The sequence below is a fragment of the Papio anubis genome, chromosome 6 (genome assembly GCF_008728515.1).
Source record: "Papio anubis isolate 15944 chromosome 6, Panubis1.0, whole genome shotgun sequence".
Taxonomy (NCBI): domain Eukaryota; kingdom Metazoa; phylum Chordata; class Mammalia; order Primates; family Cercopithecidae; genus Papio; species Papio anubis.
In genome coordinates, this window is record NC_044981.1 from 27,974,882 (window position 1) to 27,987,653 (window position 12,772).

General features: G+C 42.1%; 1 protein-coding gene across 5 annotated transcripts; it reads left to right on the forward strand.

The window, feature by feature from the left end:
• The first annotated feature begins 1,017 nt into the window (after window positions 1–1,017).
• Window positions 1,018–9,268, forward strand: ZSCAN9 (zinc finger and SCAN domain containing 9). 5 transcript variants are annotated; one of them, XM_003897237.4, is made up of 4 exons: window positions 1,018–1,131; window positions 2,784–3,276; window positions 3,462–3,594; window positions 8,337–9,268. In XM_003897237.4, the coding sequence occupies exons 2-4, from the start codon at window positions 2,857–2,859 to the stop codon at window positions 8,951–8,953; spliced, it is 1,170 nt and encodes a 389-aa protein (XP_003897286.1). In that variant the 5' UTR covers window positions 1,018–1,131; window positions 2,784–2,856; the 3' UTR covers window positions 8,954–9,268. The 5 variants fall into 5 exon arrangements, with proteins under 5 accessions (XP_003897286.1, XP_009202915.1, XP_009202916.1 ...); XM_009204651.2 differs by having other exon boundaries at window positions 1,037–1,095; XM_009204652.4 differs by lacking the exon at window positions 1,018–1,131 and adding an exon at window positions 5,795–5,947 and having other exon boundaries at window positions 1,184–3,276.
• Window positions 9,269–12,772: the final 3,504 nt, after the last annotated feature.

Genomic DNA, 12,772 nt, shown 5'->3' on the forward strand with positions numbered 1-12,772 from the left:
ATTCCAGCACTTTGCCAGGCCGAGGTGGGAGGATCGCTTGAGGCCAGAAGTTAGACACCAGCCTGGCCAAGAAATCGAGACACTGAAATCTACCTCCCCCCGCCAAAAAAAAGCTGGGCAAGGTGGTGTGTGACTGTAGTCCCAGCTACTCAGGAGGCTGAAGCAGGATTGCTTGAGCCAGGAGTTGGAGTCTGCAGTGAGCTATGATGGTGCCACTGCACTCCAGCCTGGGTGACAAATTTATTTAATTGGTTTTGGTTTGATTTTGTATTATCATATTATTACTAAAACTCCAGAAAACTTTTATAGCAAAAACAAACAAACAAACAAAAAGAAGAAAGAAAGAAAAGGAAAGGAGGATAGGAGAAAGGCAGGAAGGGAGGGAAGGAGGTAGGAAAAGAGGAAGGGAGGGAGGAAAGAAGGCAGGCAGGCAGGCAAGCAGATGCCTAAATAAAGAATACGTAGGGGCCTGGACAAATAAATTGCTTTATGGACTATTATGCACCCATAGAATAAGTTAGACCTACATGATGAGTAAAACTGTTTAGGATATATGAAGTGAAAACGTTAAAATAAGCGGGGGAGAAAAGGCTAAATATAAAATAACGCCACCGTGTGTGAGAGGATCACAATGATATACAAATTCCAGGCTAACCGTGGCAAGTGGCTGCCTCAGGGAATGGGACTAAGGAGGGGTAGGTGGGGTTTGACATTTTACTTTATTAATTTTGGTATTGTCTGAGGGTTTTTTAAACCATAAATAATGTATTAATTTTAAAAATGCTTTTAAAATCAGCATTTTCAATAGTTAACGGTCTATGCTTCATCAACGTTTTCCTTTAAACGTTTCACCAACGTTTAAAACCTGTGTGCGGCCCATACACGTATGACATTCTGTTTATGTGATTCACTGCTGAAAAAGAACTGGACGCCAGGAAATTAGGGGTTGAGTCCGAGGCAAGGTGGACGCCGGACAACGAGACACGGAATCCTAGACCGGCCCGGAAGTGCCTCTGCTCGTCCGCCTTCGAGGAGGGGTGGGCATCTTCCCCGCCCGACTATTGTTCGTGCAGCGCGCCTAGCAACCCCGGGCGGGTAACCCCCTTTCCCTCCTCGCGCGTTCCGGGTCTCGTGAGTTGGCTGTGGGAGCCGGGAATGGAGGAGTGTTGGGGAGGGTGGGGTTGGGAAAGGGGTGTAGAAAGTGAACCTCAGCCTCTGGGAAGTGGGAGACGGAGGAGGGGGCGGCGGTCAGTGCCGGCCGGCTTCAGGCGTCCCCTAGACCAGGGTGGTCATCCCCAGCTGTGGGGACATTGTACAAGAAAGGGTTGTAGGAGGACTGCGAGGCGGAAGGGTCACCTCGGTGAATAACGACAACAGGCTTAGGACTCAGGGAAAGAAACCCCCGGGAGAGGAAGTTAAGCACAGTTAAGACTTTGGCAGCCTTCAAGATGGAGAGCCCGTATACCCTCTCACCTCTAGATTCTAAAAGCAAATTAAGGGGCGTTGAATGGACTGGTTTTAAAGTGCAGAATGTGACAGTTCCCGATTTCCTTAGTTCTTTGATTCTCAAACCTTATAATACATACAAATCACTGAGGAGCCCGTTAAAGGTGCATATTCTGGGGCTCCCTGTACTTCTCTCCACCTCCCAATTCAGATTCCCCAGATGTCTGCCACAGAGCCTGTCAAGCTGCAGTTAAGCTGCTGCGCTGTGCTTTCTGACATTTTGGAGACCCACATTTTGGGAACACCCCCGGAGTTTCAGGCGCTGCCCGGGTCTCTGGAGAAAACTTCTCCCTTGGGCTTCTTTGGCTTCTTAGGCTTCTTAGGATTGTCCTCACAAAGAAGTTGACCTTGGGCAATCTACTTAACTTTCTCTGGCTTCCATTTCTTATCTAATGAAATAATTATTACAATAAAACCTCAGTGGGTAATTGTGAGGATGAAATACGGTCTTGTATCTGAAAGCATATTGTAGACTTGTGCAATGTTGACTGTTACTTTTAAGTAGCAGCAGGGCGGTGTGGAAAGCTCCAGGGCTTGGAATCCACCCAAGCCTTTCTTTCTGTAAATTTAGTGTAAATAATACCAACTTTAAATGGTTGTTTTGAAGATTAATTTAAGAAAACTGAAGTAAATAGTAAAGTAAATGTTGGTTCATTCATTTAGTCGACAGTAATAGTATTTCCATTTATTCTTTCTCTAATTTGATGTTTATACAGTGAGCTCAAACTTTTTATTCAGACTTTCTGAGTGATCTGTGCAGTCCCTAATTCATGGGCTGTTTTCCTCCACGAACTCTGTAAAGTATTATTGCTATTTCTTTTTCACATAAAGAAACAAAGACTGAAAGAAGATTTAAAAACTTGGCACAAGGTCACACAATTAGTAAATGTTAGGATCAGAATAACACCTAAGTCTGGGTCAGGTGTGGTGGCTGACACCTGTAATCCCAGCACTTTGGGAAGCCAAGGTGGGAGGATCGCTTAAACCCAGGAGTTTGAGGTTGCAGTGAGCTGTGATTATGCCACTGCACTCCAGCCTGGGAAACAGAGTGAAATTCCCCATTTTTAAAAAAGAAAGAAAGAAAGAAAACCCATATCTGGGTAACTTAAAAGCCTATACTCTTTGCACATTATGAATATATATATATTTCCATTATTTCCATTCCAAATCACTTTTCAGAGGAGAGCTTTAGGGCCTATGATAAATGCTTATATTATCAGTTTCTGTCATCAGTTATTGTCATTTTACCATATAAATAATTTATTTTTACTGCTTAGGCAGGCGCCTCCAAAGTTTGTCTTGAAGCATAGCTGCAGTTGGAGGGTACCTTTTAAGCTGTTCAAGGTCAAGATGAATACAAACTCAAAGGAGATTTTATCCCTGGGTGTTCAAGTTCCCCAGGCATGGGAAGAACTTCTGACAATGAAAGTGGAAGCAAAAAGTCACCTCCAAAGGCAGGAATCCAGACTGAAACGCAATAATCCACTGGCAAGGGAAATCTTCCGAAGGCACTTTCGACAGCTGTGCTACCAAGAGACCCCTGGACCAAGGGAGGCTCTTACCCGACTCCAGGAACTTTGCTACCAGTGGTTGAGGCCACATGTGAGCACAAAGGAGCAGATTTTGGATCTGCTGGTGCTGGAGCAGTTTCTGTCCATCCTGCCCAAGGAGCTCCAGGGCTGGGTGAGGGAACACTGTCCAGAGAGTGGAGAAGAGGCTGTGATTTTGCTGGAGGATCTGGAGAGAGAGCTCGATGAACCACAACATGAGGTAGGAAGGGAGATTTGCTAGAGAAAAAAGTGTATTTTGGCATGCCAAGAATCCTTGTATCCTCTGCTTTGTGTCTCCTTGACATTGGTGACAAAAAACTCTCCTTCCTGTTTCCTTCTTTTTTGGAAGTGTTTATTTCAGATAGTTAATTTCTTCAAAGTCAAATCTTGTCTTTTTGTCTCCAGATGGTAGCCCACAGACACAGACAAGAAGTCCTCTCTAAAGAGATGGTGCCTCTAGCAGAGCAGACACCACTGAGCCTTCAGTCCCAGCCCACACGTGACTCTGCTCAGAAGTGCCATTCTATTGGAGAGACAGGTGAGGGACAGCATTTATTTGATGTTGAACGAATCTCGCCTGGTCAAGCAAAAACAAACAATAAACCCAGAGCTGGGAAAACAGGAGATCCAAAGACTCCTTACCAGATAGCAGCAATGTTCAGTGCTTCTTAGACCCTAGTGTGCTCATCTTTGACCCTTCTCCCTGTGTGCAGACTTCTCTCTGAGTACCATCCTGGAAGCTCTCTGGACTTCTGATGCATGGTACATGAGGAAGGCTTTCAGGGATCGCTGTGGAGCACAGCTTCAGAGAATGGACTTCAAGCTTTGACAGACAGGTTCAGATCCTGGCATCGCCTCATGGAAGCTGCTTGTATTGGGCAGATTACTTAACCACTTGACCTCAGATCCCTCTTCTACAAAATGGGGTTGATAATAGCTTTGGTTTAGTCTACTTGCGCTGCCTTAAGAGAATACCACAGACTGGTTGTCTTTAACAGAAATTTATTTTCTCACATTTCTGAAGGCTAGTAGTCCAAGATCAAGATGCTTTCAGGTTTGGTTTCTGGTGAGGCCTCTTCCTGGCTTATAGATGGCCATCTTCTTGCTGTATCCTCACATGGCCTTTCTTTGTGTGCATACAGAGAGAGAGCAAGCTCTCTCATCTTCTTATAAGGACAGATACTATTCCTACCAGATAGAGCCCTACCTAATAACCTCATTTAACTTTTAGTACCTCCCTCAAGACCCTATCTTCAACTACAATCATATTGAGGGTTAGGACCTCAACATATGTGAGGGAATACAATTTAGTCCATAACCAGTATGTACCTCAGAAAGTCATTGTGAGCATCAAATACAAACAATTTCTGAAAAGCACCTGGCATGCATTATGCTTAATACATGGTCGCTATTGCCACAAATCACCGCTGCCACCCTTGCTGATTTGGGTTCATAGTTGCAGTAGAAAGATATGAGATATGCTTAGTAAGTGGCAGACTGTATGAGAGAATCCAGTGAAATCAGACTTTACCATTTCCTTCTCTGTAATCTTCTGAATGGTGGCAGTGGCCACCCTTGTGGATATAGATCTGAGCACTTGGGACTGAGTCAGCTGCTTCCCCATTCTAGCCCTCCCTGCAGGAATTATCTCCAGCTTGTCTGATTTCCCACACACAAAATCATACCCTCTTACTGACTTTTTGTTAATCTTCTGACAATCAATCTGTAGCAAGGTTCTGCTGTGTTTTCAGTTTCATATTACCCCCATATGTATCAAAGCTGCAAATTCCCTTGCCTCTTTGTCTCTAGCTTCCATTTATTTCATTTACCCTAGCAATTATAGATTTCTGTTACATGGAACACATCTCTCGATTTAAATTAAAGTGTATATGTTGAGTAAATTCTGTGCAGACCTTCCTATAGCTCCCATGACTTTATCAGATTAAAATTGCTTCTGATATCATTTTTCCTCTTTATGAGCATCTTTCCAGTCAATTAATTTCTTTCTTCTTCCTCTCTCTATGAACTTGGACCTTTTATTTTCTAGCCACTTCTTTTCTTCTACCTCCAAACTGCATCTAGAACCCTGCTGAGAACCCCCTTTTCCAAGAAGCACATCTACATTTTCCATCTGTCCACTCATCTATCCATCTATCATTCAACAAGTGTTTATTAAGCATCTACTATGGCTGTAGGAGAGTATCCAGAGGGCATCTAGAGATTGTAGAGTTCTCCTTGTAGAATATCAGTGCAGGTATGTGTTACAAATTTAGGTAAAGCCAATATTATAAAACAACATAGTGTTTGAAATTACAAGGACCAAATTCAAGTTCCAGCTTTTCAAATTCTTAGTCAAGCAGTATTTAATAGGTAAGTTTGAGTTTCTTTTTAAGTAATGCTGATTATTTAAAAATCCAAATAATACAAAAGTTTATATAGTAAAAAATGAAAGTTCTGCACATCCTACTCCCTAGAGGTAACTACTCTTGTCATTTTGCTGCATATTTTCCAGATGTTTCTCTCTATAGTCTGTTTACCCATATATAGGTATCTTGCCATATTTTTCTATAGTTCTTTAAAGAGATGAGATAATAACATCAAGGAGTTTTGTGGTGAGTCAGTTTGATAATATATTTGAAAGTGCTTCATAAGTCATGAAGGTTATATAAATGGTAATCATTAAAAGGTGGGAAATGTCCGAGTTTTTATATTCTACCCAGCTCCCTTATGGATTTCACATTTAATACGAAGTTTGAGCAAAAGGGCACTACTGATCCCACTTGGGGCCCATCTCTTCTCTACAGACACATTTTTATTTTCCAAACCTGTTGTGATCCCCCAGCTAAAAGGAGGAGGAGAACCACAGCCTAACAACAGAGGAGTCCTAAGAGGTACTTATTCTTGTGTGTGAGAGACAGGACAGTTAGATGTGGGAGAAAGAGGTAAATATTTTGGTCAAAAGAGGAGGTCTGGCTCTGTTGTCCGTGGCCTTTTTCTGGGTTGCAAAGTGAAATCAGACCTGGGGAACCCAAGACATCTAAGGATACCATAGCATCTGCTCTTTAGTGTTTAGACAGTTTGGGTCTGTTTCTCTCCATTCTTACCTTCAATTCCTCCAAGCAGAAAGGGTTTGATTGGGTTGGCTGGATACTGTTCATTATGGACCAGTCCTGTGTGGCAGCCTTTGCTCCAGATGCCAGTTCCTGGGCCAGTCGGTTGAGGCCATAGTAGTAGAATTGGTTTCAATCTTTTCCCTTTTATTTGTTCAATCATTCAACAAATATTTTTTGAGCAACTACTGTGTGCCAGGCATGATTCTCAGGGATAAAACAGAAGGATCCTCCTCTCATAGAGATTAGACTGTAGCAAGAGGGAGACAATAATAAATATAAAGGTAAAGAGATGATACAGTGTGTTAGAAGGTGATGAGACTATGGAATAAGGCAAAAATAGAACAGGATAAGGGAGATTAAGAGTGCTATGGATAAGGCAAACAGATCATGATATTAAATAGAAGAATTAAGATAGACCTCATTGAGAAGGTGAGTTGAACAAAGACTTGAAGGAAGCGAGAGAGTGGGCCTTGCTTTCATTTGAGGTGAGAATTTTCCAGGAAGAGAGAAGCACTAGAGTAAAGGTCTTATGATGGGAATGCACCTTGGATAGTTGTGGATTTGAAAGTCATATAATATGGTAGTCCCTACTATTTAAGGGGATACATTCCAAGACCCCCAGTAGATGCCTGAAACCAAAGCAAACACTGAATGAACTCTGTAATACTATTTTTTTCCTATACATACCTAAGATAAAGTTTAATTTATAAATTAGGCATAGTAAGAGATTAACAACAATAATAATAAAATGGAACAATTATAATAATATGCCAGCCTCACTACTTTTGCACTTTGGGGCCATTATTAAGTAAAATAAGGGGTATGTCAACACAAGCACTGTGACACTGCAACAGTCAATCTGATAACCAAGATGGCTACTAGGTGTGCAACAGGCAGGCAGCATGTACAGAGCGGATATGCTGGACAAAAGGAGGACTCAATGTCCTGGGTGAGACAGAGCCAGGTGGCATGAGATTTCATCATACTAGTCAGAATGGTGCCACATTTAAAACTTAAGAATTGTTTGTGCCAGGCACGGTGGCTCATGCCTGTAGTGCCAGCACTTTGGGAGGCCAAGGCAGATGGATCATGAGGCCAGGAGTTCAAGACCAGCCTGGCCAGCATGGTGAAATCTCATCTCTACTAAAAATACAAAAAAAAAAATTAGCCGGGCATGGTGGCATGTGCCTGTAGTCCCAGCTACTCAGGAGACTGAGGCAGGAGAATCGCTTGAACCCAGGAAGCGGAGGTTGCAGTGAGCCAAGATCACACCACTGCACTGCAGCCTGGGCGACAGAGTGAGGCTTCGTCTCAAAAAAAAAAAAAAAAGAAAAGAAAAAAAGAATTGTTTGCTTCTGGAATCTTCCATTTAGTATATGTGAACTGTGGTTGACTGTGGGTAGCTGAAACTTTGTAGGGTAAAACCATAGATAAGTGGGGACTACTGTGCTGCCTGAAGCACCTAGAATAGTAGAAGTTTAATACTTGTTCTGAAAATGAATGAATGAATACATTAAGTAACTTTCCTTGGAAAGGGTCACTTTGAGGTTATCTCAGAAAGGAGAGAGAGGTCTAAGGGAAGACTCCAGAGAAGCCACCCTGATCTTTACCCATCCCTCCCCATGAAAAAGTATAAAAAAATACTGCCAACTGGGTGCAGTGGCTCATGCCTTTAATTTCAGCATTTTGGGAGGCCGAGGTGGGTGGACCACCTGAGGTCAGGAGTTCGAGACCAGGATATCCAACATGGCAAAACCCCATCTGTACTAAAAATACAAAATTAGTTGGGCATGGGGGTGCGTGCCTGTAGTTTCAGCTACTTGGGAGGCTGAGGCAGGAGAATCGCTTGAACCCGGGAAGTGGAGGCCGCAGTGAGCTGAGATCACACCATTGCACTCCAGCCTGGGCTCCACAGCAACACTCTGTCTCAAAAAAACAAAACAAAACAAAAAAACAACTCCCCAGTTGAAGTCTACGTGGGGATGGACTGACCTGCATTTTGCCAAAGAGGGCAAACTTTCCTCCTTACCTAGGGGAAGGTGTTACCACACTAGCCCTTCTGTTTCTAGCCCACTTGCTTTCCTTTGATATATTTTTATAGACATAGTCACCTTCCCATATGCTCAGGGAACAAGTGACGTTTACCTAGCCTTTTTCTTTGTTTCAGATGAAATAACCAAGACTGAGGACAGACAGTTGGTGCTAAGGAAAGACTGTCCTAAGATAGTGGAACCACATGGGAAAATGTTTAATGAGCAGACCTGGGAGCTATCACAGCAGGATCCCCCACATGGAGAAGTTGGTGAACATACGGATAGGATAGAGAGGCAGTGGGGAAACCTCTTAGGAGAGGGGCAACACAAATGTGATGAATGTGGGAAGAGCTTTACTCAGAGCTCAGGTCTCATTCGACATCAAAGAATTCACACTGGAGAAAGACCTTATGAATGTAATGAGTGTGGGAAAGCCTTCAGTCGAAGTTCTGGTCTTTTTAATCACCGAGGAATCCACAATATACAGAAACGGTATCACTGTAAGGAGTGTGGGAAGGCCTTCAGTCAGAGTGCAGGTCTTATCCAGCATCAGAGAATCCACAAAGGAGAAAAGCCGTATCAGTGCAGCCAGTGCAGTAAGAGCTACAGTCGGCGTTCATTTCTCGTTGAACATCAGAGAAGCCACACAGGGGAGCGACCTCACCAGTGCATTGAATGTGGGAAAAGCTTTAATCGACACTGCAACCTCATTCGCCATCAGAAGATCCACACACTGGCTGAGCTGGTCTAGGGCTTGCTATGAGCAAGTTTTCCAGATCACCAGCCAAGTCATGTGGGGTAGCTTGAGGTTAGAAAATACCTCTCTCTTCCTTTCTCCATTAAGTGTGTTTGAAACAAATAATGACTTACGGCCCAGGGACTTCCTAAAAGGAAAGTTGGGTGTTTGAAGCTACTGTTTTCCCTTTTGTTCGTTTTACCTCTTTCTTATTCTTACTAATTGTGTCCCTCTTATTTATTATTTATTATTATTATTTTTTTGAGACGGCTGCTAAACCCTTCTAATAATATAATAAATGGCACTGCCAGAGCCAGCATGCCTGAAAGATTTGGTGTCTGTGTTTAATTACAAAGGATAACAGAGTTCTACTGATGGTTTATAACAATTGGGTCTTTGGTGTTCCCCGTGACCAGGGTCTACACTATAAACACCTTTTCCACCTTACTGCTTCTCTCTGATACCTATGTGACTCTCCCTTGGAAAGTGACCAGCATGGGCTGTGTTGATTCAGTGTCTGCAGTGTGTGTCCACTTACTTAACCATAGTTGGTCCTCACAACAGCCATACAGGGAAATGAGCGTTATCATTATCCCATTTTACAGATGAGGACTCTAAGGCTCAGAAAATCCAGGCATCAGAGCCAAGGCTGAAACCCTGAACTTTTGTTTTTAGTAATGCTTTAATTTTGGAATAATTTTAGACTTATAGAAATGTTGCAAAGATAGAGTTCTCATATTCCCTTCACCTAGATTCCCCTAACGTTAACTTAAAACATCACATCTTTTTAGTTAAACCTTGTCTTTTAACTCCAAATCTCAATTTCTTTACGAAGTCATGCTTCATACTGATATCAGATTTCTACATTTTAGTTATCTGGAACTCCCTCAGAGTTTTTCTATCACAACTTCAGTGTTAGAAAGTGATCTGTATCCTGAGTACCAGGCCACATCAGAGAACTGGATTAATCCAGATAAGATGCTAGCTACTGCCCAAAATGTTGTCAGTCTTTCTCTTCTGTTTGCTTGGCTTAAGTCTAGAGAAAAAAATTTCTTCCCTGTATAGATCTTTAAGAAAATCGATTGTACGCCAGGCGTGGTGGTACAAGCCTGTAATCCCAGAGCTTTCGGAGGCCAAGGCAGCAGTATTGCTTGAGGCCAGGAGTTCGAGACCAGTCTGTGCAACATAGTGAGACCCTGTTTCTACAAAAAAAAAAAAAAATTTAAATTGGCTGGGTGTGGTGGTATGTGCCTGTAGTCCCCAGATAGGAGGTTGAGGTGACAGGATCACTTGAACCCAGGAGTTTGAGATGGCAGTGATCATGCCACTGCACTCCAGCCTGGCCACAGAGAGAGACCCTGTCTCAAAACAAAACAAAACAAAAACCCAGAAACCTTGTCTCAAAAAAAAAAAAAAAAAATTCAGTTATGCTGTCTCCATCAGAAAATGTAAAAAGGAAGAAAATTTTTTTAAAAACCGGAGAAGACTTACGTAGCCTTAAGTGTTCTGCCCCAGAGGAGACTCTCTCAGTGAAGTTTACTCATGGAGAAGAGGAATCTCCCCTTCTTAGGACTAAAGACTTGAGACTTGAGGTTTTCCAAGGTCCTTTGCCTGCCCTCCCTTACTCCCTTTTATGATTACTAAGGCTGCAACCCCATCTCTGTCCTTTCATCTATTTGATTTAAATGTTCAGAGGTTTCCTGACAGATGGAAAAGGAAAAATGCTGCAATTTGCTTAGGATGAGTCCATACACAGTTGAGTTTTGCACTGTTTTCAGTAACTGCTAAATGTTTTGCAGAGCAGCCAACTCTTGAATTGGGGATTGTATAATTTAACTTTTTTATATAAGATTCAAACAGAAGTGGAATAGCATAGTGAACCCCATGAACTTGTTGACGAAAAGAGTCAAACTCTCTAAAATGTTTGAAGAGACTTATTCTGAGCCAAATGCAAGTGACCATGGCCTGTGACACAGCCCTCAAGGGGGTCCTGAGAACATGTGCCCAAGGTGGTCAGGGTACAGCTTGGTTTTATATATTTTAGGGAGGCATGAAACATCAATCAAATACATTTAAGAAATAGATTGGTTTGGTTCAGAAAGGCGGGATAACTCAAAGCATGGGCTTCCAGGCTATAGGTAAATTTAAACATTTTCTGGTTGACAATTGGTTGAGTTTATCCGAAGACCTGGGATTAATGGAAAGGAATGTTTAGGCTAAGAGAAAGGATTGTGGAGATTAAGTTTTATCATACAGAGGAATCTCTCAGGTAGCAGACTTCAGAGAGAGAGTAGGTTGTAAATGTTTCTTTTTTCTTGTTTCTCCACTGAATGAGTGGCCAAGGAAGTTGGATTTTAAGTCAAAACCCTTAGCAACACTTTCCCATCAGAGGGAAAATAAATTACCTAATACTTAGCATCACATAAAAATGCCACAAAATATCAGCTTAAACTAAGATACTCATTTCTCCTTTTGCATCAGGAAAAAGTTTTACACATTGTAGAGAAGCCTAAGAAGAATTTTTGTGTCATAGTAGGTTTAAAGGATAAACTCCAGGATCATCTGACAGAAATGTTAAATATAATACTTTCCTATACCAAACAAATGGTATGGGAATTACTTATTAATGATGACATTAATCGTCTTGAGTGAGTTAAAATTCAAAAATTTAAATGTTAAAGTAGCCTCTTCTCTTTTTTTTTGTTATGTCTTAATACCACATGGTATAGTTAAAAAAAAGGAGTGGACCAGGAGTTGGGACCCCTGAGATGGAGTCCATGCCTAATCAATTCTAGAGTTTGGACCTTGGATAAGTCACTTGGGTTGGGTTTCCTAGAAGCGGAGCCTAGGCATGGATTCAAGTCTAGGGAATTTATTGAGGCAAAATAAGCTGCAGAAAAAAAGCTGCAAGGCAGAGAGGGAAGCAAGATATGGAAGAGGAAATGAGCTGAGCAAGATGTGGTCTGAGCTTAAGTCTAGTTTAGTGTAATTCGGAAGAAGGATCTTTGGAACAAACCTTACCCTTGTAAGATACAAAAGGGGCCAGCCTTTTGTACCTCGATCAGTGCCTTGTGGATTGGGGACTTCCTGGAGATAATAGATTATCTCCCTTTTCCAAGGACAATTCTTCAGAGAAGGTGAAGACTGTGAGCCAGTAGCAGCCAGTGCTCCTGATAATCAGGGAATGGGTGCACTGACCTTCCTGGCAAATGGAGAATGGGTGTACTGACTTGGAAAAGGGGACCTGGGCAGGATACCACTGGCATCCATCACCACACTTAACCTCTCAGGCCCCAGTTTCTTCACTTATCCTCCTATTTGCAGGATTGTTTTTGAAAAACAGCAGCTAGCAATTACAGTCCTATGAATGACAGGGATACATCCTGAGAAATGTGCTGTTGTATGATTTTTGTCACTGTGCAAGCATCATAGAATGTACTTACACAACCTAGATGATATACCCTACTACGCACGTAGGGTAGGTGGTATAGTCTGTTGCCCCTAGGCTGCAAACCTGTACAGCACGCTACTGTGTTGAATACAGCAGACATTTGTAGCACAATGCTGTATTTGTGTATTGAAACATAGAAAGATGTAGTAAAAATGCAGTATGAAAGATAAAATGGTATACCTGTATAGGACACCATGAATGCAGTCTGTAGGACTGGAAGTTGCTCAGGATGAGTCAGTGAGTGAGTGAAGAGTGAATGTGAAGACATTATACTACTCTAGACTTTATAAACATTGTACACTTTAACTATACCAAATTTATTTTTAAAATATTTGTTGACACCATCACTACAAACACATGAATAATGCATTGCGCTAAGCTGT

Excerpts from the sequence above, each read along its gene's own strand:
- ZSCAN9 (XM_009204652.4), top strand. The coding sequence starts at position 2,638 with ATGAATATATATATATTTCCATTATTTCCATTCCAAATCACTTTTCAG. Across the intron at positions 3,277-3,461 it reads TCGATGAACCACAACATGAG|ATGGTAGCCCACAGACACAG; the intron begins GTAGGAAGGGAG and ends TTTTGTCTCCAG. Across the intron at positions 3,595-5,794 it reads CCATTCTATTGGAGAGACAG|ATTTAATACGAAGTTTGAGC; the intron begins GTGAGGGACAGC and ends TATGGATTTCAC.